This window comes from Pseudorasbora parva, chromosome 14 (genome assembly GCF_024679245.1).
Source record: "Pseudorasbora parva isolate DD20220531a chromosome 14, ASM2467924v1, whole genome shotgun sequence".
NCBI classification, from domain to species: Eukaryota; Metazoa; Chordata; class Actinopteri; order Cypriniformes; family Gobionidae; genus Pseudorasbora; species Pseudorasbora parva.
The window spans coordinates 7393801-7414203 of NC_090185.1; the positions used below are offsets into that span (position 1 = coordinate 7393801).

At 43.9% G+C, this 20403-nt stretch overlaps 1 protein-coding gene across 2 annotated transcripts in view; it reads right to left on the reverse strand.

Moving 5' to 3' along the window:
- Positions 1-524: 524 nt before the first annotated feature.
- LOC137040008 (SLAM family member 5-like) overlaps positions 525-20403 on the reverse strand; it is a 57007-nt gene continuing 37128 nt past the window's right edge. For both annotated transcript variants that reach the window (XM_067415414.1, XM_067415412.1), the window contains 2 exons: positions 17444-17731; positions 525-1980 (listed from right to left, as the gene is read on the reverse strand). In XM_067415414.1, the coding sequence (XP_067271515.1) occupies positions 1850-1980; positions 17444-17731 (419 nt within the window). In that variant the 3' untranslated portion in view covers positions 525-1849. The remainder of the gene's footprint in view (positions 1981-17443; positions 17732-20403) is intronic.

Sequence of the window (20403 nt, forward strand, 5' to 3'; positions counted from 1 at the left end):
GTCCTTCTCAAAAAATTAGCATATTGTGATAAAGTTCATTATTTTCCATAATGTAATGATAAAAATTAAACTTTCATATATTTTAGATTCATTGCACACCAACTGAAATATTTCAGGTCTTTTATTGTTTTAATACTGATGATTTTGGCATACAGCTCATGATATTAGCATATCATGGAAAGGTTCTCTAAACGAGCTATTAACTTAATCATCTGAATCAACTAATTAACTCTAAACACCTGCAAAAGATTCCTGAGGCTTTTAAAAACTCCCAGCCTGGTTCATTACTCAAAACCGCAATCATGGGTAAGACTGCCGACCTGACTGCTGTCCAGAAGGCCATCATTGACACCCTCAAGCGAGAGGGGAAGACACAGAAAGACATTTCTGAACGAATAGGCTGTTCCCAGAGTGCTGTATCAAGGCACCTCAGTGGGAAGTCTGTGGGAAGGAAAAAGTGTGGAAAAAAAAAAAAAAAAAAAACGCTGCACAACGAGAAAAGGGTGACCGGAAGATTGTGGAGAAGGACCGATTCCAGACCTTGGGGGACCTGCGGAAGCAGTGGACTGAGTCTGGAGTAGAAACATCCAGAGCCACCGTGCACAGGCGTGTGCAGGAAATGGGCTACAGGTGCCGCATTCCCCAGGTCAAGACACTTTTAGGCTACAGAGAAGCAGCACTGGACTGTTGCTCAGTGGTCCAAAGTACTTTTTTCAGATGTCATTCGGAAATCAAGGTGCCAGAGTCTGGAGGAAGACTGGGGAGAAGGAAATGCCAAAATGCCTGAAGTCCAGTGTCAAGTACCCACAGTCAGTGATGGTCTGGGGTGCCATGTCAGCTGCTGGTGTTGGTCCACTGTGTTTTATCAAGGGCAGGGTCAATGCAGCTAGCTATCAGGAGATTGTGGAGCACTTCATGCTTCCATCTGCTGAAAAGCTTTATGGAGATGAAGATTTGGTTTTTCAGCACGACCTGGCACCTGCTCACAGTGCCAAAACCACTGGTAAATGGTTTACTGACCATGGTATTACTGTGCTCAATTGGCCTGCCAACTCTCCTGACCTGAACCCCATAGAGAATCTGTGGGATATTGTGAAGAGAAAGTTGAGAGACGCAAGACCCAACACTCTGGATGAGCTTAAGGCCGCTCTCGAAGCATCCTGGGCCTCCATAACACCTCAGCAGTGCCACAGGCTGATCGCCTCCATGCCACGCCGCATTGAAGCAGTCATTTCTGCAAAAGGATTCCCGACCAAGTATTGAGTGCAGAACTGAACATAATTATTTGGAGGTTGACTTTTTTTGTATTAAAAACATTTTTCTCTTTTATTAGTCGGATGAAATATGATAATTTTTTTAGATTGAATTTGGGGTTTTCATGAGCTGTATGCCAAAATCATCCGTATTAAAACAATAAAAGACCTGAAATAGTTCAGTTGGTGTGCAATGAATCTAAAACATATGAAAGTTTATTTTTTATCATTGAAAATAATGAACTTTATCACAATATGCCAATTTTTTAAGAAGGACCTGTAGAGTAATAATAATAGTTGTTTGATACTTAATAATGAAGAATGTTAATCAGAAAAACAAAACCAACAAAAAATTACTTGGTTTATTTAAAATAAACAGTATTAAAAGGAAAATGATTAATTATTGAAAGAACTGAACTTCCAACAGTAAGGCTATTCAAGATTAACTGATAACCAGTTTGTTGTGGGAATTTAAAAATGTTCTGGCAAAACCACATTCCCTCCTTTTTCTTGCATGACACTATATCTGGGTCTGATGATGATGATAATAATGATGATGATGATGATGATGATGATGATGATGATGATGATGTCTGTTATGCTCTGTCCTGGTCAACTTTTCTGGATGTGATGTCGTACGTCACAATACAAGCAGCAGCCACACCCACCAGAGCAGAGACGACCAATCGGATTACAGCTTCAGAAACATGACAACAGAATGCACAATCTGAGGAAATAAAAGAACAACATGAATCAGAACAGTACTTTTAGACAGCAAAAGCATTTCACCTGAGAGAACTTTAAACCTTAAAGAAGGAACCTTAAATACTCTGAAACTGCTTTTATTTCATATTAAATACACACTCATCTAAAGGATTATTAGGAACACCTGTTCAATTTCTCATTAATGCAATTATCTAATCAACCAAATCACATGGCAGTTGCTTCAATGCATTTAGGGGTGCAGTGCTGGTCAAGACAATCTCCTGGGGGCGTATTACAGAAATGTTCTATCTTAGGTCTTATCTTAAAGGGTTACTTCACCGCTTTTTCATATTAAACTATGTTATTCCCTTAACTAAAACGAGATGATACATACCTCTCTCAGTCTCAGTGCGTGCTCTTAATCTCTCTGACGCGCTGTGATGATCTGATAGCATTTAGCTTAGCCCACTAAGCCCAGTTCATTCACTATGGCAGTGGTTTTCAAACTTTTTTTAAAGCGACCCTCTTTTTTTGTTTTTTTGTTGTCGCGACCCATATATAAGCTTTACAACCATTTACATTCAAATAAGTCAAGCCAAGCGTAACAGTGCGCCGCGGGACTCGCGGAACCCAACGCATATAGAGTGCGGCGCGGGAATTGGTTAAACAAAGCCGATACAACAAATGTTTATTTCTACAACGCAATGGCCAAACAGATTCATTTAAGAGAAAAATCCCTTCACCGCTCAAAAGAGTTTCTGTGCAGTGCTGAATTCTGTATGCTGACAAATCCTTTGATTATAACAAAGAAAGTTTAGACATTATAAAAAAAAGATTGTGCAGTCATTTTTATTGATAACAGAGCTTTGTGAGATCGCGTTGAACTGAGATGAGAGCTTTTTTTGGAATTACGAGCGCACTTTGCACGTATTCTGCCACGCCAAACCACGCAGAAAAAAACAACTATTTATACTTGCATGCGGACAGGAGCTGGACAAAACATGCATGCGAGCGGGTGTCTACTTGGAAACACCTCAGGAGCAGTGCTCACGCTGAATGGCACGAAGTGTTGGCTACTGGCTGTTTAAACTGAGCTGTGTAACTTTTTATATATTAGGTTGGCTATTTTATTTTGATAATGAACTGGCTGCAATGTCAAGTTTGCAATGCCATCACAGTTCGCATGTTGTGTGCGCGTGATCGAGGCGCCTGTGCGTAAGAGCAGAGAAAACAAATAAAATCTGTAATAGTCATACATAAGAGAAGGACATTATTTAAAATAGCAAAAGTGTTTGCTTACATTTTGCTATAAAATAGCCTAAAGAAAACAAGATTTGCTTTCTGTCTTCTGGGTTTCCGTTCCGTGAACTTGTTTGGAGGAGCCTCACGATAATGAAACAGTCAGCAGCAACTGTCACACATTTCTTTTCCTTTTTTTGTTTGTTAATCTGTTAATTATTTAAGTCAATATATATTTCATGTATTTATTAGTTTTATATAGGCCTATGGAATGATTTTTTGAAAAAATATATATTTTAAAATTTTTAATGTAAGCTAACTCCCTTTTTCTTAATTGTCCTGGCGACCCATTTTTTAAGACCCAGGGTTTGAAAACCACTGCACTATGGTACCAAACAGAGATCAAGTTAGAAGTACCAAACACCTCCACGTTTCCCATATTTAAATACAGTTACACGAATAGTTGAACGATCAAGTATGGTGACAAAATAAAACGTGGTACTTCTCTAATCGGATTAAAAAGGAGAACTATAATGTATGGCGGATTAGCACTTCTGAGAGTACTTCGGCTCGGCGCAGTCCCGGCCGAAACATCTTTCCTCACACCTCCCCCTCACTCTCTCATTTCTGTCAATAGGGAGATGTGAGGGAAGATGTTTCGGCCGGGACTTTTTACTGCGCCAAGCCGAAGTACTCTCAGAAGTGCTATTCCGCCATACATTATAGTTCTGCTTTTTAATCCGATTAGAAACGCGCCACGTTTTATTTTGTCACCATACTTGATCGTTCAACTATTGGTGTAACTGTATTTAAATAGGGGAAATGTGGAGGTGTTTGGTACTTCTAACTTGATCTCTGTTTGGTTCCATAGTGAATGAACTGGGCTTAGTGGGCTAAGCTAAATGCTAGCAGGTCATCACCGCGCATCAGAGAGATTAAGAGCACGCACTGAGACGAGAGAGGTATGTATCAACTCGTTTAAGTTAAGGGAATAACATTGTTTAATATGAAAAGGCAGTGAAGTATCCCTTTAAGATATGATTTTAAACTTCATTTTAATGATGAAGTTAATTTAGGATTTTTCACAATTTTGTATTACAGAAGCAAATCTTAACTTGATTCAGGATTCTTATCCTATCTTACAAAATCTCATCTTATCTGTAGTTAGGTAATCTTAAACAGCTCAATCGAGTTTGGTAATCAACTCTCAGGTCTGTTACCAAGCAACCAACAAATCACAAACTGCTTCTGAGGTAAACCTAATATCAAAAAGGAGAAACAACGGCGGCGTGCTTTTAGTTCCAGTGCATGCTTTGAGGGTTTTTTTCCCCCCACGCAGTTCATGAGAGTGGCTATAGAAGTCCATAACACAGCAAGCGCACACCATTAGAATGTCTTTTTAACTATCTAACACAAGTTTTTACGTCTACATTCACTACTACACATTCGCTGATGTAGTGTCTGTGTCCTAATAGTCCATGAGCTCAGGCCACAGTTTTCATTAATTGGTACCACCCAAGGTGGCAAATTCTAGTTTGATTTTTTGTTTTAATCCATATCTCTAGATGATATTACTACATGATAACCTTTTGTTAGTGGTAGTTTTTTCACAAAAAATAGCCTTCAATGACACTAATCGTTGAGCTAAAGAATGAAAAAGTCTTGTAACTATTTGAACAGAACATGTCATACAAAGAAAAAACAAAATAATTCTTCCTTGTTTATGTACATATTTGGTTATTGCAAACTGTTTCTGTTTATTCATCATCATCATCATCATCATCATCATCATCATCATCATCATCATCATCAACCTGTTTCATGACATTAGTATCCTCCTCCTCCCTCTGATTGCAGCTTGCACATTTCTGTGCACTTTAATTTGTTGGCAAGACAGGAACAGTCGGGGGAAGCTTGGAGATCTGTGAACACTTGCAGGCCATAAGCTCCAAAACAGCCATTGGTTTTGGGGGTCCCTAGCCTAGAAATCTAGACGCACCCTAGCGGCAGCAAATCTAATCTGCCTGCGAGCGTCGTCTAGCAACTCTCAATACCCTTCTGAGCTGTAAACGCCAAGCTCTTGTTGGGCCAATCACATCAGGTATAGAGTCGGTGGGCGGGGTCATAATGACGATAGCCGAGTTGCGTTTGCGTGCTTCTAGTAAACACAGAAACTGGCGAACTGCGGTCTTTCGAATCAGCTTTGACCGCGACTCTGGAAGACTTGGAGTTAAGCTTTTCTCTGAGAAAAGAACATAGAACAGCACTGAAGTCATTCTTAAAAAAGGAAGATATGTTCAGAGTTTTGCTGACCGGATACGGCGGATGTTTAATCTGTTAACGAGCTCCATTTCACCTTCCTTGCTCTGGTTGGTTGTAGCGCTAACCTATCGCGTGCAGAGGGAGTTTGAAAGACAACCATTTATCTGCCCCTCGGATTGAGCCCTGGCAATGGTGAGTTTCCAGACCAAACATCTTGATGTGGTTTTTACCTATACCAAATTACCTATAGATATTTATTCTCTTTTATTATTAGTTATTAGAAAATGTAATTATTGTATTTATTAGAAGTGTGGGAAGGCTTTACACCGCAGACCTGTCTGACAAGTACATGGTCGCCTCCTTCACCCTACAGCTCTCTGAATGCCTTGAAAGGTTGACCAAAGCTTGTTACCTGGCAAAATGAACGTCTGATTTTACCAGTTTACCTTCTACCATTGCTTGATGTGGCCCCTCAACCTGTTGACATCGGCATATCAGCAGTCCAGAAGATGGACTCAAAGCTAACAACTATATCTGTAAGTGGCTTGGCCTTTCCCGATGTGTCTCAAATGTAGCCCTGTTTGAAGAAACTCCTTGAGGCTCCCAATGAAATCCACCTCGGACTACAAGCTGGAGAAGGTGCGTCTGGTATTCGAGCAGAACGACTCACTGGATCCGGCAGTGGAATACACCAAGGCCCAAAAGTAGAATGGAAGGAAATGGAAAGCATCACAGTCAGTCAGTACACCAGGCCATTACCTGCCTACAACACCAGGAGGTTGTCGGATTGGTGCAATATGGCAGGGCAGGCTTTGTTTGGGGAACACCACCTAAAGATGGGGTCCAAAGCCTCAAAGGTAGAGAGAAAAAACCTGGTGATCTCTGAAGTTGTGAGTGAGGAACAAAATCAAAGCCATGAGCCAATGCCAATAAGGGAGATGGACAACCTGGGAGGTTGTCATTGACAAGGCTGTGATGCTGATTTGTGGAGGATGCCTCAGGCAAGGCTCTAATCAGGGCCACTTACAATACCCTACCAAGCCCCCAGAATCTGTACGTTTGGTATGGCTCAGAGGAGACCTGCCAGCTTTGTGGACATCAGAACCCCAGCTTACATTACATCCTATCCAGCTGCAAAATGGCACTGACCCAAGGACGTTATGGTTGGCGCCACGACCAGGTCCTGCGAAAAGTAGCTGAAGTCATTGAGGCACGCAGATTGGAAGCCAACAGGGCCAGCCCAGCAGCAACTTACGGGGTGATCCAATTTGTGAGGTAAGGGGGTGAGGCATTAAGCAGCACCTCAAAGAAGTGGTCCTTACTGTCACTCTGAGGCAACTGGAAATTGAAAGCTGATCTTGATCACCAACTGAAGTTCCCACAGCAGATCACCATAACCTCCCTCTGGCCAGACATTGTGCTCCGGTCTACCATTACAAGAACGGTTATTATTGTTGAACTGACTGTGCCTTGGGAAGACGGCCTAGAGTCTGCTTTTGAGAGGAAAAAGGAGAAGTATGCAGACCTATCAGCTGCATACACAGAGGCAGGGTGTTACGCTGTTACATACCCAGTGGAAGTCGGCTGTTGAGACTTCACTGGAACCTCCATGCAATGGCTCCCGTATAAGTCCGTACACCTGATTGGCAGATCATTTTGCTTGTTTTAAGCACAAACTCACTTAATTTGAATTCTTCTGAAAACAAGAAACAAATACCAAATAGAAGAGCATTTTTTGCAGTGTAGTCAAATCTTTTGATAATTTAAAACATAATAGGCCTTTGTAATGTGCCTTTGTTGATTCAAAATAAATAAATAAACTACAAAAAATATATTCATATACAGGACTGAAAAAGAAATGATAATCTTTTATTGCGCAACAGTGAATGAAAGACTTCAATATAGAGCAGCACAAAGCGTGTATGCACTAATGCACATCCCGTGTGCAGAATGATGTGCTTGAAGCAACATGGAGTCATATCACGCACACGTGCAGAGGCAACGCTTCCGCTTCACAACATTAAACCATAGACAGTAAAAGAAACGCACAAAGGAAAGAGATATTTATGCGTACTGTAGGCTTAATATAGGTTATGTATGCAATAGTTTGTTAGCCTTTTCTGTAAACTATTTGAAGTATAATAACAGGAATATTGAATCATCATCGTGTTGACTGTCATAACGCGACGCCGCAGCAGAGGGAGGGGAAAAGTTTACGTGAACTTGAATTTATCGACTTTAATATTCATTTGTACATCACATTAAACTTTGAAAAAGGTTACGATAACTGTGTGTAAAGGCTTGAACGTTCATATACATATCCGTGTAATTTCACAATGCCATCATTAATAACACATCATCATTGTTTCAAAGGACCATGTCACCACTTTAGTTGAGGGGCCACAAACATAATGAAGTCATGAGAAGCTAATGCTTAGTTAATGATGACTACTGTATTATAATGTCAACAGAATTCATGTGCTATGTGCTGAGCCTGTGGCCAGTTTTGAGGTCTGACCATTTACCTGCAGGCTACTATAAAGAAGACATGAACATGCTTAACTCAGAGATCATGATTAATAAAACACTTTAGTTAATCACATTAATTGATATAACGTTACTGGTCTAGCCTGTGCATGCATAAGGTAACCTTGATTTTTGAATATTCCTTTAATAATTCACAATGTCTCACTTGCATTACACAATGTTATGGTACAGAGGCTCCGGAGACAAGATGGTCAATCACAACTAGGCATGTGCCAATATCAATTTGTCATTTTGCGATTAATTGCGAAGCTTTTATCACGGTATACGATATCACAATATTGAAATAAGCAATGATAAGCAATTTGCAAAAAAAAGTGTTGTCATTGCATATCAGCTTTAAGAACTATTTTTGTAATAACAAAAATAACTGAATGTTTAAATACAATAATACAATGCAACAAAAATATATACAGCTCTGGAAAAAATTAAGAGAAATCAATGTTAAGTGGTCTCTTAATTTTTTCCATAGCTGTAAAAGTAAAATTTTCAAACAGATTAAAGTGCAAAAGAATTAGGCTATAAAGAACAACAGGTAACAAATTAATATAAGGTCTCATTATTTAATGCATTAACTAAGATTGAGCAATAGCTACATTTGTTAAAGAAAGTATAATATTTTTGGTAATGTTAGTTAAAAAATACTTATCATTGTTAGTTTTATCTTATTTTGTTATTAAACAGTAACTAAGAAATGAACATAGAATAACTTAGAATAATTAATTCTTTATAAGTATTTTTCATTGTCAGTTTGGTAATAATGAATTAGCATGTTAAGTAATGAAGTCGTATGTCTTTTGGACAAAAAATCCAAAAAATTTGAATCATTAGGGCATGTTGTAGTCCAGATTAAAACATAATGTTTAAATTTGAAAATAAATACCCTATTAAGTCTTTAAGTATTAAGTATTTGGTGCTGAGCCTGTGATGAACAACATTGAGATTACAAAAATGAATGGCTGTGAAGAAGTTTTTAAAACTAGCGCGTTTGCTTTTGTTTGCAGGGTTTCCGGGGTAATCACGGCATTCTGCTGTTCCATCAGCGCCCTCTGCTGTCACGGAGTGGCACTTCATTCAGCCCGTCTCCTTCACCCGTTCAGTCATGTGAAAACGCACGTTGGCCTTGTTTACATCTGAGCGTGTGTCCCTTTGACGCAGAATAGCAGTGTTGAGCATTTACGGTTGATGGGCAAAGTTTTCTTGAGTGCATTATAAAAAGTTTAATAATTGTTAATAAATTATTATTTACGATATTTATAAGTACCCACGATAACAATATCGTGCACATTCATTATCGTAATATATCGCATTACCAAAAATCCGGGAGATAAATTGCGGTCTGCGGCCCGATACGATGTCCTCCGGGATCCCGTAGTATCTGAAGATTATGTTGAACATTATCTCTGCCATTTCCATGGCCATCGGCAGACTCTTCAGGGGAATTAAACGACAGGACTTCGAGAATCTTTCCACTACGACGAGGATGCAGGTGTGGCCATCAGACACGGGCAGATCTGTTATGAAGTCTACCCCTAGGTGGGACCATGGCCGGTTGGGAAAGGGCAGAGGACGAAGTTTGCCGGCAGGGAGGTGTCAGGGACTCTTGGAGATGGCACACTCCCGACACCCTTTCACGTACCTTCTCACGTCCGCTACCATGTTTGGCCACCAGAAGCGATTGCGTAGCAGCGAGAGGGTTTCATTGACCCCTGGGTGGCCAGTGCCCACCGATGAGTGAGCAGAGTGTATGAGTGGAGTGTGACGTGCCCGTGGGATGTACTGTGACCCTGGTGGACAACCCGGCGGAGTGGTAGCAGAGGCATTGGAGGAGGGCAGGGTCTCTTCCGACCATGTGATGGGGGCTGACGAACATCATCTCTGGTAGAACTGATTCATTCTTCTCTGGCCTCTCCTCTGCCGCATGCAGGCGTGAGAGGGCATCTGCCTTGACATTCTTTGACCCAGGCCGGTAGGAAATCGAGAAGTTAAACCTGGTGAAGAAGAGCCCACCGGGTCTGACGCGGGTTCAATCTCTTGGCATCTCTAAGGTATCCCCGGCTGTTGGGACAGCACCGCTCCCGCTCCTGTGGTGGAAGCATCAACCTCTACGATGAACGGCTTGGTGGGATCGGGATGAACCAGGAGGGGAGTGGTGGTGAAGGCTTCTTTGAGGTTTTGGAAGGCTTTCATGGCCGTGGGGCTCCAGGACAGAGACTTGGGCTAACTGCGCAGGAGCTGAGTGAGTGGACTGGAGATTATATTGTAAATCTGGATGAAAAAGCGGTAGAAGTTTGCAAACCCAAAGAAGCGTTGTAGTTCTTTGATGGTGGATGAAATGGGCAGAGACCGGATGGCATCCACCTTCCTCTCGTCCATTCGGATGCCACTGCGGTCGATCTTGTAGCCAAGGAACTGCACTGAGGGCTGTTGAAAGGAGCACTTCTCTGCGTTGAGATAGAGTTGTAACTCCCTCAGGCATTTCAGGACCTCCGCAATGTGACGGTGATGGTCGGCCAGGGTGCGGGAGTAGATCAAGATATCATCGATGTAGACTAAGACAGTCTTGTGGAGGAACTCCCAGAGCACCTCATGGATGAAATCTTGGAATACGGAGGGGGCGTTGGCCAATCCATAAGGCATGACCTGGTACTCATAGTGCCCGGTGGGCATCACAAAGGAGGTCTTCCATTCGTCCCCCTCACATATTCTGATGAGGTTGTACGCGCTGCGGAGGTCCAACTTGGTGAAAACAGTGACACCACGGAGATGTTCCAGCGCGGTTGGGACGAGAGGAAGGGGGTAGCGGAACTTGACGGTTAGTTTATTCAGTGCTCGGTAATCGATGCAGGGCCGCAAGCCTTCATCCTTCTTGGCCACGATAAAGAAGCTGGATGCAGCAGGGGACATGGACGGCCGGATGTATCCCTGGGCGAGCGCTTCCTGGATGTATTCCTCCATGGCCTTCTCCTCCGACAGGGATAGGGGATAGATCTTTCCCCTGGGCACTGGCTCACCCGGAAGCAGATCGATGGCACAATCCCATGGACTGATGTGGAGGCAACTTGGAAGCCCGGTAAGGACAAAAGACATCCCGGAAGGGGGCATAACAGGACGGGATATCCACAGATCGTTGCTCAATGGGACTCTCAATGGAAGTGGCAAACACTGGAATCTTTGGCGAACAGGACATGGACGGAACAGGCAGAGTAGACAGGCAACGAGAGAAACAACCTTCACCCCACTTGAGTACCTCACCAGACTTCCAAGAGATGATGGGATCGTGTTGTTCGAGCCATGGGGGCCCTAGGATCACGTCAGCGGTGGAATCCTCCAGAACCAGTAGATGTATGAGCTCAACGTGCAAGACTACGACTTGGAGTTGAACGGGACTGGCAATGGATCGTACATCCTGTGATGGATTCGACCTGGTAGCAGGACAGAGTATGAATCATCTTGAGGTGGACGACAGAGGGCGCCAAAGATGAAGTTCCCTGCGGAACCGGAGTCGAGGAGGACAGAGACTGGCAGGGAGACATCGGCAGTGATAAGGTTCACAATAGTGGTTAACGGCTGACTCTTATATTCTGAAGGTTAGATTGCACTCACCAAGGGACGAGGAGGACGAATGGAACACTTGGCGATGATGTATGCAGCTAGATGCAACCATACACTGGGATCCAATCCCTGACGATAGGTGGTCAACAGCGACTGCTCCATCCATCCGCTAGCCGCCGCCAGGGTTCGAAACTGCAGAGCATACTCACCAATAGACATCTTACCTTGCTTTAAATGATATAATCTCTCACCGATCGATGCATCCCAGGCAGGTTTCCCAAACACATCCTTGAAGTGGGCTACGAAACTAGACCTTGATTGTAAGATGGGGTTATTCTGTGCATATAAAGTTTCCGCCCAACGTAAACCTTGCCGTTTATTTGTGACACAATAAAGGCTACCTGGGAGCGATCGTCGGGGTACAGCTGCGGTTGCATCTACAGGACCAGTGAGCACTGTAGGAGAAATCCGTTGCAGTCCTCCGCCGAACCAGAGAAGGGCGCTGGCTTGGCCATGGGACTGGCGTATTGGAGTGCCGAAGAATTGGTGCTGGTGGATTCTTGAAAGGGGTCTGGATGGCTCATCCTGGTGCTTGCGGTTGTGGTCCGGTCTTGTTATGTTACAGAGACAAGATGGTCAATCACAACAGTTTATTTGAGCAACCAGGAGAGATTACTGAGTGTAGACTGAGTGCAGTGAAGAGATGATGGGCTTTGGAGACTTGCGATGATCGATGGGGAGTTCCACACAACGAAGGAGAGACGAGGGTAGTAACACAGGAGCACACTGGACACACACACACACACACGAGACGATGGAGATGTTGGGAGACTTGGAAGAAGGCGTTGGAGAATCGAACTAGAGTCTATGGAGTCCTTTGGTTTGGCAGCAGGAGAATGTACCTAGTGCAAATGAGACCTGATAGTGACTGAAGGTGTGTGTGTGTCTTTTGTGCTGGTGTTGATTGTGGTGATGATAGACTGCAGATTCAGGTGATTAAAACTCTGGTGAGGGTGTGCGTGGTGAAGCTGTGGGAGCCTGGTGTGTCTGTGACACACAACTAGGGTAAAGCCAATTAATTAGGTTAATTGTTTGAATGTGCTCCTCCCGATCAATATAATTAAAAGTAGTCTTACATGCATGAATTAGATCAATGTTTTTTGTGAACACTGAAAATATCATGATCATGTGTAATAAACCATAATTCATTATGATGTACTCACCTTAGTTAATGTTTTAATTAAGGTGTTGTTCATCCATGAAGTCATGAATGAAAGACTTTGAATTCCTGTTAGATCCTGATGATTCATGAGATATTAATGCATGTAGCAATGCATGAATTCATGATAATTCATGTACCCTTACCGCAAAGTGTTACCAAAATGTGTCACATTATTTTCAATGAAAACAAAAGTTGACAGTAAGGTGATGTTGAATTTTTTGATGGTGGATTATTTTTTAATGGAGTATCTCCTGACAAAACAATCAACGAAAATCTATGAAGATTTCAGTTTCCAAAAGCATAACTTATTAATAACGTTGTTGTAAAATATGTAAAATGATCACCGCATAGGTGGGTATTGGTGGTGATCCTCAGCTCTCCATCAATATGATTAGTGGCTCCAGTGGGTCATCGACAGTTATTATAGTGTTAGAGGAGGGGCCATATGCACAGTGGCTCCAGTGGGTCATCGACAGTTATTATAGTGTTAGGGGAGGGCCATATGCTCAGTGGCTCCGGTGGGTCATCAACAGTTATTATAGTGTTAGGGGAGGGGCCATATGATCAGTGGCTCCAGTGGGTCATCAACAGTTATTATAGTGTTAGAGGAGGGGCCATATGATCAGTGGCTCCGGTGACTCAACAACAGTTATTATAGTATTAGGGGAGGGGCCATATGCTCAGTGGCTCCGGTGGCTCATCAACAGTTATTATAGTGTTAGGGGAGGGGCCATATGATCAGTGGCTCCAGTGGGTCATCGACAGTTATTATAGTGTTAGGGGAGGGGCCACATGCTCAGTGCCTCTAGTGGGTCATCAACAGTTATTACAGTGTTAGGGGAGGGGCCATATGCTCAGTGGCTCCGGTGGCTCATCAACAGATAGTGTTAGGGGACGGGTCATATGCTCAGTGGCTCCGGTGACTCATCGACAGTTATTATAGTGTTAGGGGAGAGGCCATATGATTAGTGGCTCCGGTGACTCATCGACAGTTATTATAGTGTTAGGGGAGGGGCCATATGATCAGTGGCTCCGGTGACTCATAAACAGTTATTATAGTGTTAGGGGAGGGGCCATATGCTCAGTGGCTCCGGTGACTCATCAACAGTTATTATAGTGTTAGGGGAGGGGCCATATGATCAGTGGCTCCAGTGGGTCATCGACAGTTATTATAGCGTTAGGGGAGGGGCCATATGATCAGTGGCTCCAGTGGGTCATCGACAGTTATTATAGTGTTAGGGGAGGGGCCATATGATCAGTGGCTCCAGTGGGTCATCGACAGTTATTATGGTGTTAGGGGAGGGGCCATATGCTCAGTGGCTCATCGACAGTTATTATAGCGTTAGGGGAGGGGCCATATGATCAGTGGCTCCAGTGGGTCATCGACAGTTATTATAGTGTTAGGGGAGGGGCCATATGATCAGTGGCTCCAGTGGGTCATCGACAGTTATTATAGTGTTAGGGGAGGGGCCATATGATCAGTGGCTCCAGTGGGTCATCGACAGTTATTATAGTGTTAGGGGAGGGGCCATATGATCAGTGGCTCCAGTGGGTCATCGACAGTTATTATAGTGTTAGGGGAGGGGCCATATGATCAGTGGCTCCAGTGGGTCATCAACAGTTATTATAGCGTTAGGGGAGGGACCATATGATCAGTGGCTCCAGTGGGTCATCGACAGTTATTATAGTGTTAGGGGAGGGGCCATATGATCAGTGGCTCCAGTGGGTCATCAACAGTTATTATAGCGTTAGGGGAGGGACCATATGATCAGTGGCTCCAGTGGGTCATCGACAGTTATTATAGTGTTAGGGGAGGGACCATATGATCAGTGGCTCCAGTGGGTCATCGACAGTTATTATGGTGTTAGGGGAGGGGCCATATACTCAGTGGCTCATCGACAGTTATTATAGTGTTAGGGGAGGGACCATATGATCAGTGGATCCGGTGGGTCATCAACAGTTATTATAGTGTTAGGGGAGGGGCCATATGCTCAGTGGATCCAGTGGGTCATCAACAGTTATTATAGTGTTAGGGGAGGGGCCATATGATCAGTGGCTCCGGTGACTCATCAACAGTTATAATAGTGTTAGGGGAGGGGCCATATGCTCAGTGGCTCCGGTGACTCATCAACAGTTGTTATAGTGTTAGGGGAGGGGCCATATGCTCAGTGGATCCAGTGGGTCATCAACAGTTATTATAGTGTTAGGGGAGGGGCCATATGCTCAGTGGATCCAGTGGGTCATCAACAGTTATTATAGTGTTAGGGGAGGGGCCATATGCTCAGTGGCTCCAGTGGGTCATCAACAGTTATTATAGTGTTAGGGGAGGGGCCATATGCTCAGTGGCTCCGGTGGGTCATCAACAGTTATTATAGTGTTAGGGGAGGGGCCATATGCTCAGTGGCTCATCGATAGTTATTATAGTGTTAGGGGAGGGGCCATATGATCAGTGGCTCCGGTGGGTCATCAACAGTTATTATAGTGTTAGGGGAGGGGACATATGCTCAGTGGCTCCAGTGGGTCATTGACAGTTATTATAGTGTTAAGTGAGGGGCCATATGATCAGTGGCTCCGGTGACTCATCAACAGTTATTAGTGTTAGGGGAGGGGCCATATGCTCAGTGCCTCCAGTGACTCATCAACAGTTATAATAGTGTTAGGGGAGGGGCCATATGATCAGTGGCTCCAGTGGGTCATCAACAGTTATTATAGTGTTAGGGGAGGGGCCATATGATCAGTGGCTCCGGTGACTCATCAACAGTTATTATAGTGTTAGGGGAGGGGCCATATGCTCAGTGGCTCCAGTGACTCATCAACAGTCATAATAGTGTTAGGGGAGGGGCCATATGCTCAGTGGCTCCGGTGACTCATCAACAGTTATTATAGTGTTAGGGGAGGGGCCATATGCTCAGTGGCTCCGGTGACTCATCAACAGTTATTATAGTGGTAGGGGAGGGGCCATATGCTCAGTGGCTCCGGTGACTCATCAACAGTTATTAGTGTTAGGGGAGGGGCCATATGATCAGTGGCTCCAGTGGGTCATCGACAGTTATTATAGTGTTAGGGGAGGGGCCATATGATCAGTGGCTTCGGTGACTCATCAACAGTTATTATAGTGTTAGGGGAGGGACCATATGCTCAGTGGCTCCGGTGACCCATCAACAGTTATTATAGTATTAGGGGAGGGGCCATATGCTCAGTGGATCCAGTGGGTCATCAACAGTTATTATAGTGTTAGGGGAGGGGCCATATGCTCAGTTGCTCCGGTGACTCATCAACAGTTATTATAGTGTTAGGGGAGGGGCCATATGCTCAGTGGATCCAGTGGGTCATCAACAGTTATTATAGTGTTAGGGGAGGGGCCATATGCTCAGTGGCTCCGGTGACTCATCAGCAGTTATTATAGTGTTAGGGGAGGGGCCATATGCTCAGTGGATCCAGTGGGTCATCAACAGTTATTATAGTGTTAGGGGAGGGGCCATATGCTCAGTTGCTCCGGTGACTCATCAACAGTTATTATAGTGTTAGGGGAGGGGCCATATGCTCAGTGGATCCAGTGGGTCATCAACAGTTATTATAGTGTTAGGGGAGGGGCCATATGCTCAGTGGCTCCGGTGACTCATCAACAGTTATTATAGTGTTAGGGGAGAGGCCATATGCTCAGTGGATCCAGTGGGTCATCAACAGTTATTATAGTGTTAGGGGAGGGGCCATATGCTCAGTGGCTCCGGTGACTCATCAACAGTTATTATAGTGTTAGGGGAGGGGCCATATGCTCAGTGGATCCAGTGGGTCATCAACAGTTATTATAGTGTTAGGGGAGGGGCCATATGCTCAGTGGCTCCGGTGACTCATCAACAGTTATTATAGTGTTAGTGGAGAGGCCATATGCTCAGTGGATCCAGTGGGTCATCAACAGTTATTATAGTGTTAGGGGAGGGGCCATATGCTCAGTGGCTCCGGTGACTCATCAACAGTTATTATAGTGTTAGGGGAAGGGCCATATGCTCAGTGGATCCAGTGGGTCATCAACAGTTATTATAGTGTTAGGGGAGGGGCCATATGCTCAGTGGCTCCGGTGACTCATCAACAGTTATTATAGTGTTAGGGGAGGGGCCATATGCTCAGTGGATCCAGTGGGTCATCAACAGTTATTATAGTGTTAGGGGAGGGGCCATATGCTCAGTGGCTCCGGTGACTCATCAACAGTTATTATAGTGTTAGGGGAGGGGCCATATGCTCAGTGGATCCAGTGGGTCATCAACAGTTATTATAGTGTTAGGGGAGGGGCCATATGCTCAGTGGCTCCGGTGACTCATCAACAGTTATTAGTGTTAGGGGAGGGGCCATATGCTCAGTGGATCCAGTGGGTCATCAACAGTTATTATAGTGTTAGGGGAGGGGCCATATGCTCAGTTGCTCCGGTGACTCATCAACAGTAATTAGTGTTAGGGGAGGGGCCATATGCTCAGTGGCTCCGGTGGGTCATCAACAGTTATTATAGTGTTAGGGGAGGGGCCATATGCTCAGTGGCTCCGGTGGGTCATCGACAGTTATTATAGTGTTAAGGGAGGGGCCATATGATCAGTGGCTCAGTGGCTATATCACAGATATGTATACTAAATATCAGTAAATAACTATACTAATATCACTGCTGACTTACCTGGACATGTCTGACAGAGTTCCGTGTTGAGATGTGAAGTCTGGTTACTAAATGAATAAGCCACCACACAGCTGTAGGAATCATCCAGACACTCGATCTCCAGAGGTAGAGAGAGACTGATGCTGAGATCAGACATACTGAAGTTGGACAATAAACTGTTTCCTTTGAACCAGGAGAGAGTCACATGACTCACATTCACCACTGAACAAAGCAGTGAACAAGATGATGATGATGATGATGATGAGCAGTTTGAAAATTTACTGATGATGACAGGAATGGGCAGACGAGCTGGAACACATGAAAGAATAGACAGAAAAAAGAATAAATTGTAGCTCCAAGCACCAGTTATACAGCCAAGCATGGCCTACATTCCCCAAAGCACAATGCAATGAGTCAAATGAATATAGAAGCAGATCAAACAATCTGTGAGATTTATACAGACAAAAAAAAGATGAGAGCCAAGGTCTATCCACTGAGCCACACTTCCAACAATTTTTCTACATTGCTAAACTGGCATATTAAGGCCTTTGCGATGTTGAATTGTGAAGATCTTGAGTTTTCAAGTCTGATCTAAAATGGACTGTTCCATTTTATTCCTTGTGAGGAGCAAAAATACTGTCATTTCCTTCTTACTTTGCAAGAAACATTTACTTTGCTGTTACAAACGGTTACTTTTCTTAAATGAGACCACCTCGATGATGCGTGCAGCCTTTAAATGCAACCTCCAGAGGACAAAACCTTCAAAAGAAGACGCAGCCATAATCATATGTTACGTCCCAGGACGTACGTGTATGTTTTATAATTATGGTGTTTGTGTCATTTATTGATGTACTGTGTTCTTGCCAATGGACCCAAGAATGGCCTGCTGGCAATTGTAGTTTTTTTTATGTGTGTTCTGCCCTATTTCCTGTGCTCCTTCCTGTCCTAATCTAGGTGATTGGATCTACCAGCTGCTCATCATTGTCAGGAGGAGCCAGTATTTAAGAAGAACAGGAGAGCGGTCCAGAGAGAGATTCCTTCTCCCAGGAGCATGAGAGGGTTCTCACGTTGCCAGTCCCAGAGTGTTGCTCTTGTTGTGTTTTAAGCTTAAATTGGTGTCATTGCTGTAGTGTGCAGCTTTTATGTGTTAAGCTTAAACTTAAAACCAAACTTAAATGTGTTGTGGCTGTGTGCCCAGCTTTTAAGTTAGTTGCCTGCTATGTTGAAGCAGTAGGGAGACGGGGGCCATTTTTCTTTTGTTCTCATTCTCTCCTGTTTTTGTTAGTAGTGAAGTAAGGTAAGCGTGTTGTTGTTTATTTGTATTTATTTTGTGCAGGTTACTTAGATCCTATACCACTAGTCAGTAATCTTTTGTTTGTTGTTTTGGCCGCACCCACTCTTGAACATGTTTCCCCTTGTTATGTTGGATTGTGTTTCGTTTGTTCCTTTGGCACTTTACTTATGTTTTCACTCATTTATTGTAAATAAATCTATTTAAATCTTATATTGTGTAGTGAGTGCTGGGACTGAGAACATTTAAACCTTCTTTGTTTCTATTAAATATCCTTTAAAATATTTCCCTTTCTCCCCTAGAAATCTAAAACCTGCTCCACCTGCAGGTAACAGGAAGTGTGGCAAATACAAATGACTGACAGTCCTCCTATTTTTTATATCCAAAACTTTCCCGAACTCTGACCTTTTCCATGATCGCTATGGCAACGTAGAACATGCCGGTAACGAACTTCCGGTTTACGTTAGTCTACTGTTATCAGCTAAACGTTGGTTGTATTATCAGGATTCAGGAGTAGACTTTTACAACAACGCTTCAGGCAAAATGATCACATGTCCCAGATGGTCGCATGGATCTGACTATCTTACAAGAACTTACTAATATCTGTAGCACTGAGCGGTTCATCTGAGATATGCGGCGCACACATTTTGCCACTGTGTGGTAGGCTCGGCTGTTCCTATGATCCACGCGAGAATTACCTTCCGTCCATGCGCCTGTAAATAGGCAACATGTCAAACGGGTCCGTTTATGTTGCATGGTTTATGGAAGCAAGGTTTTGGAGGTGTGAGACCCACAGCTCAGCGGTGCTCAGCCCTCATTAACCCCGACGAGAGCAGCCTTAACTCGGCTCGTCCTTCTGACGACTGCCGCTGCCTGGCAGAAGCCCCTTCCATGACGCAAATTCGCGTCTGTTGTGTAGTGAATGAAGCGAATGGATTCAAAATGTTTACGCGTCCAACTTCGCACGAATTGCACTATTTATTCACGTCTGGTGTAAGCAGCATAACGGTTATGTGTGCTAAACCGGAACTGAGATACCGTCAACCGGAAGTATTGAGTGTCATGGCGACGCCCACTAAGACTTGCAGGAAAGTTGTGGATACTTAGGCCCTGTCCCAAATGGCACATTTCATGTGCACTTTCGGTCTTGTGGACTTACAATGGCCGCTTCGAGCGCGTGTCCACAAGACCGCAAGGTGTCCCGTTTGTAATTTTAGGTCTGAGAAGGGTGCTCGCGAACGACCCCTTTAAGGTTGATATGCGCCCTCGATGAACACTTCAGCTGAGTCTGCACTGTTGCGGATTACAGAGGACTTCTTACCGGCAGTCAAAGCGGCATTACATTGTGAAAGTGCAGACTCAGAGGAAGACCGCGAGGGTTTAGGGTGCCATATGGGACAGGGCCTCAAATGCATATTGCCCTCCATGCTCTGTTTTCCTAAAGCCACTGAGTGGTGGTGACACGGGTCTGAGAACCCTTTCATCGCTGCTTGTAGCTTTTATTAGCTTTTATTTGAGGAGTTTGTGCTGTTATATGACTGACAGACCTCAAAGTTGGTCTGGAGACTGTCCAGAATGTCCTTATTCACCATGCCCAATTTCACAACTTTTCTCTATGAAATGCAAAGTTAAAAAAAGAATGTGTCTTTACAAATGTGACAAATGTGTCTTCTTGAGTAAATGTTCATCA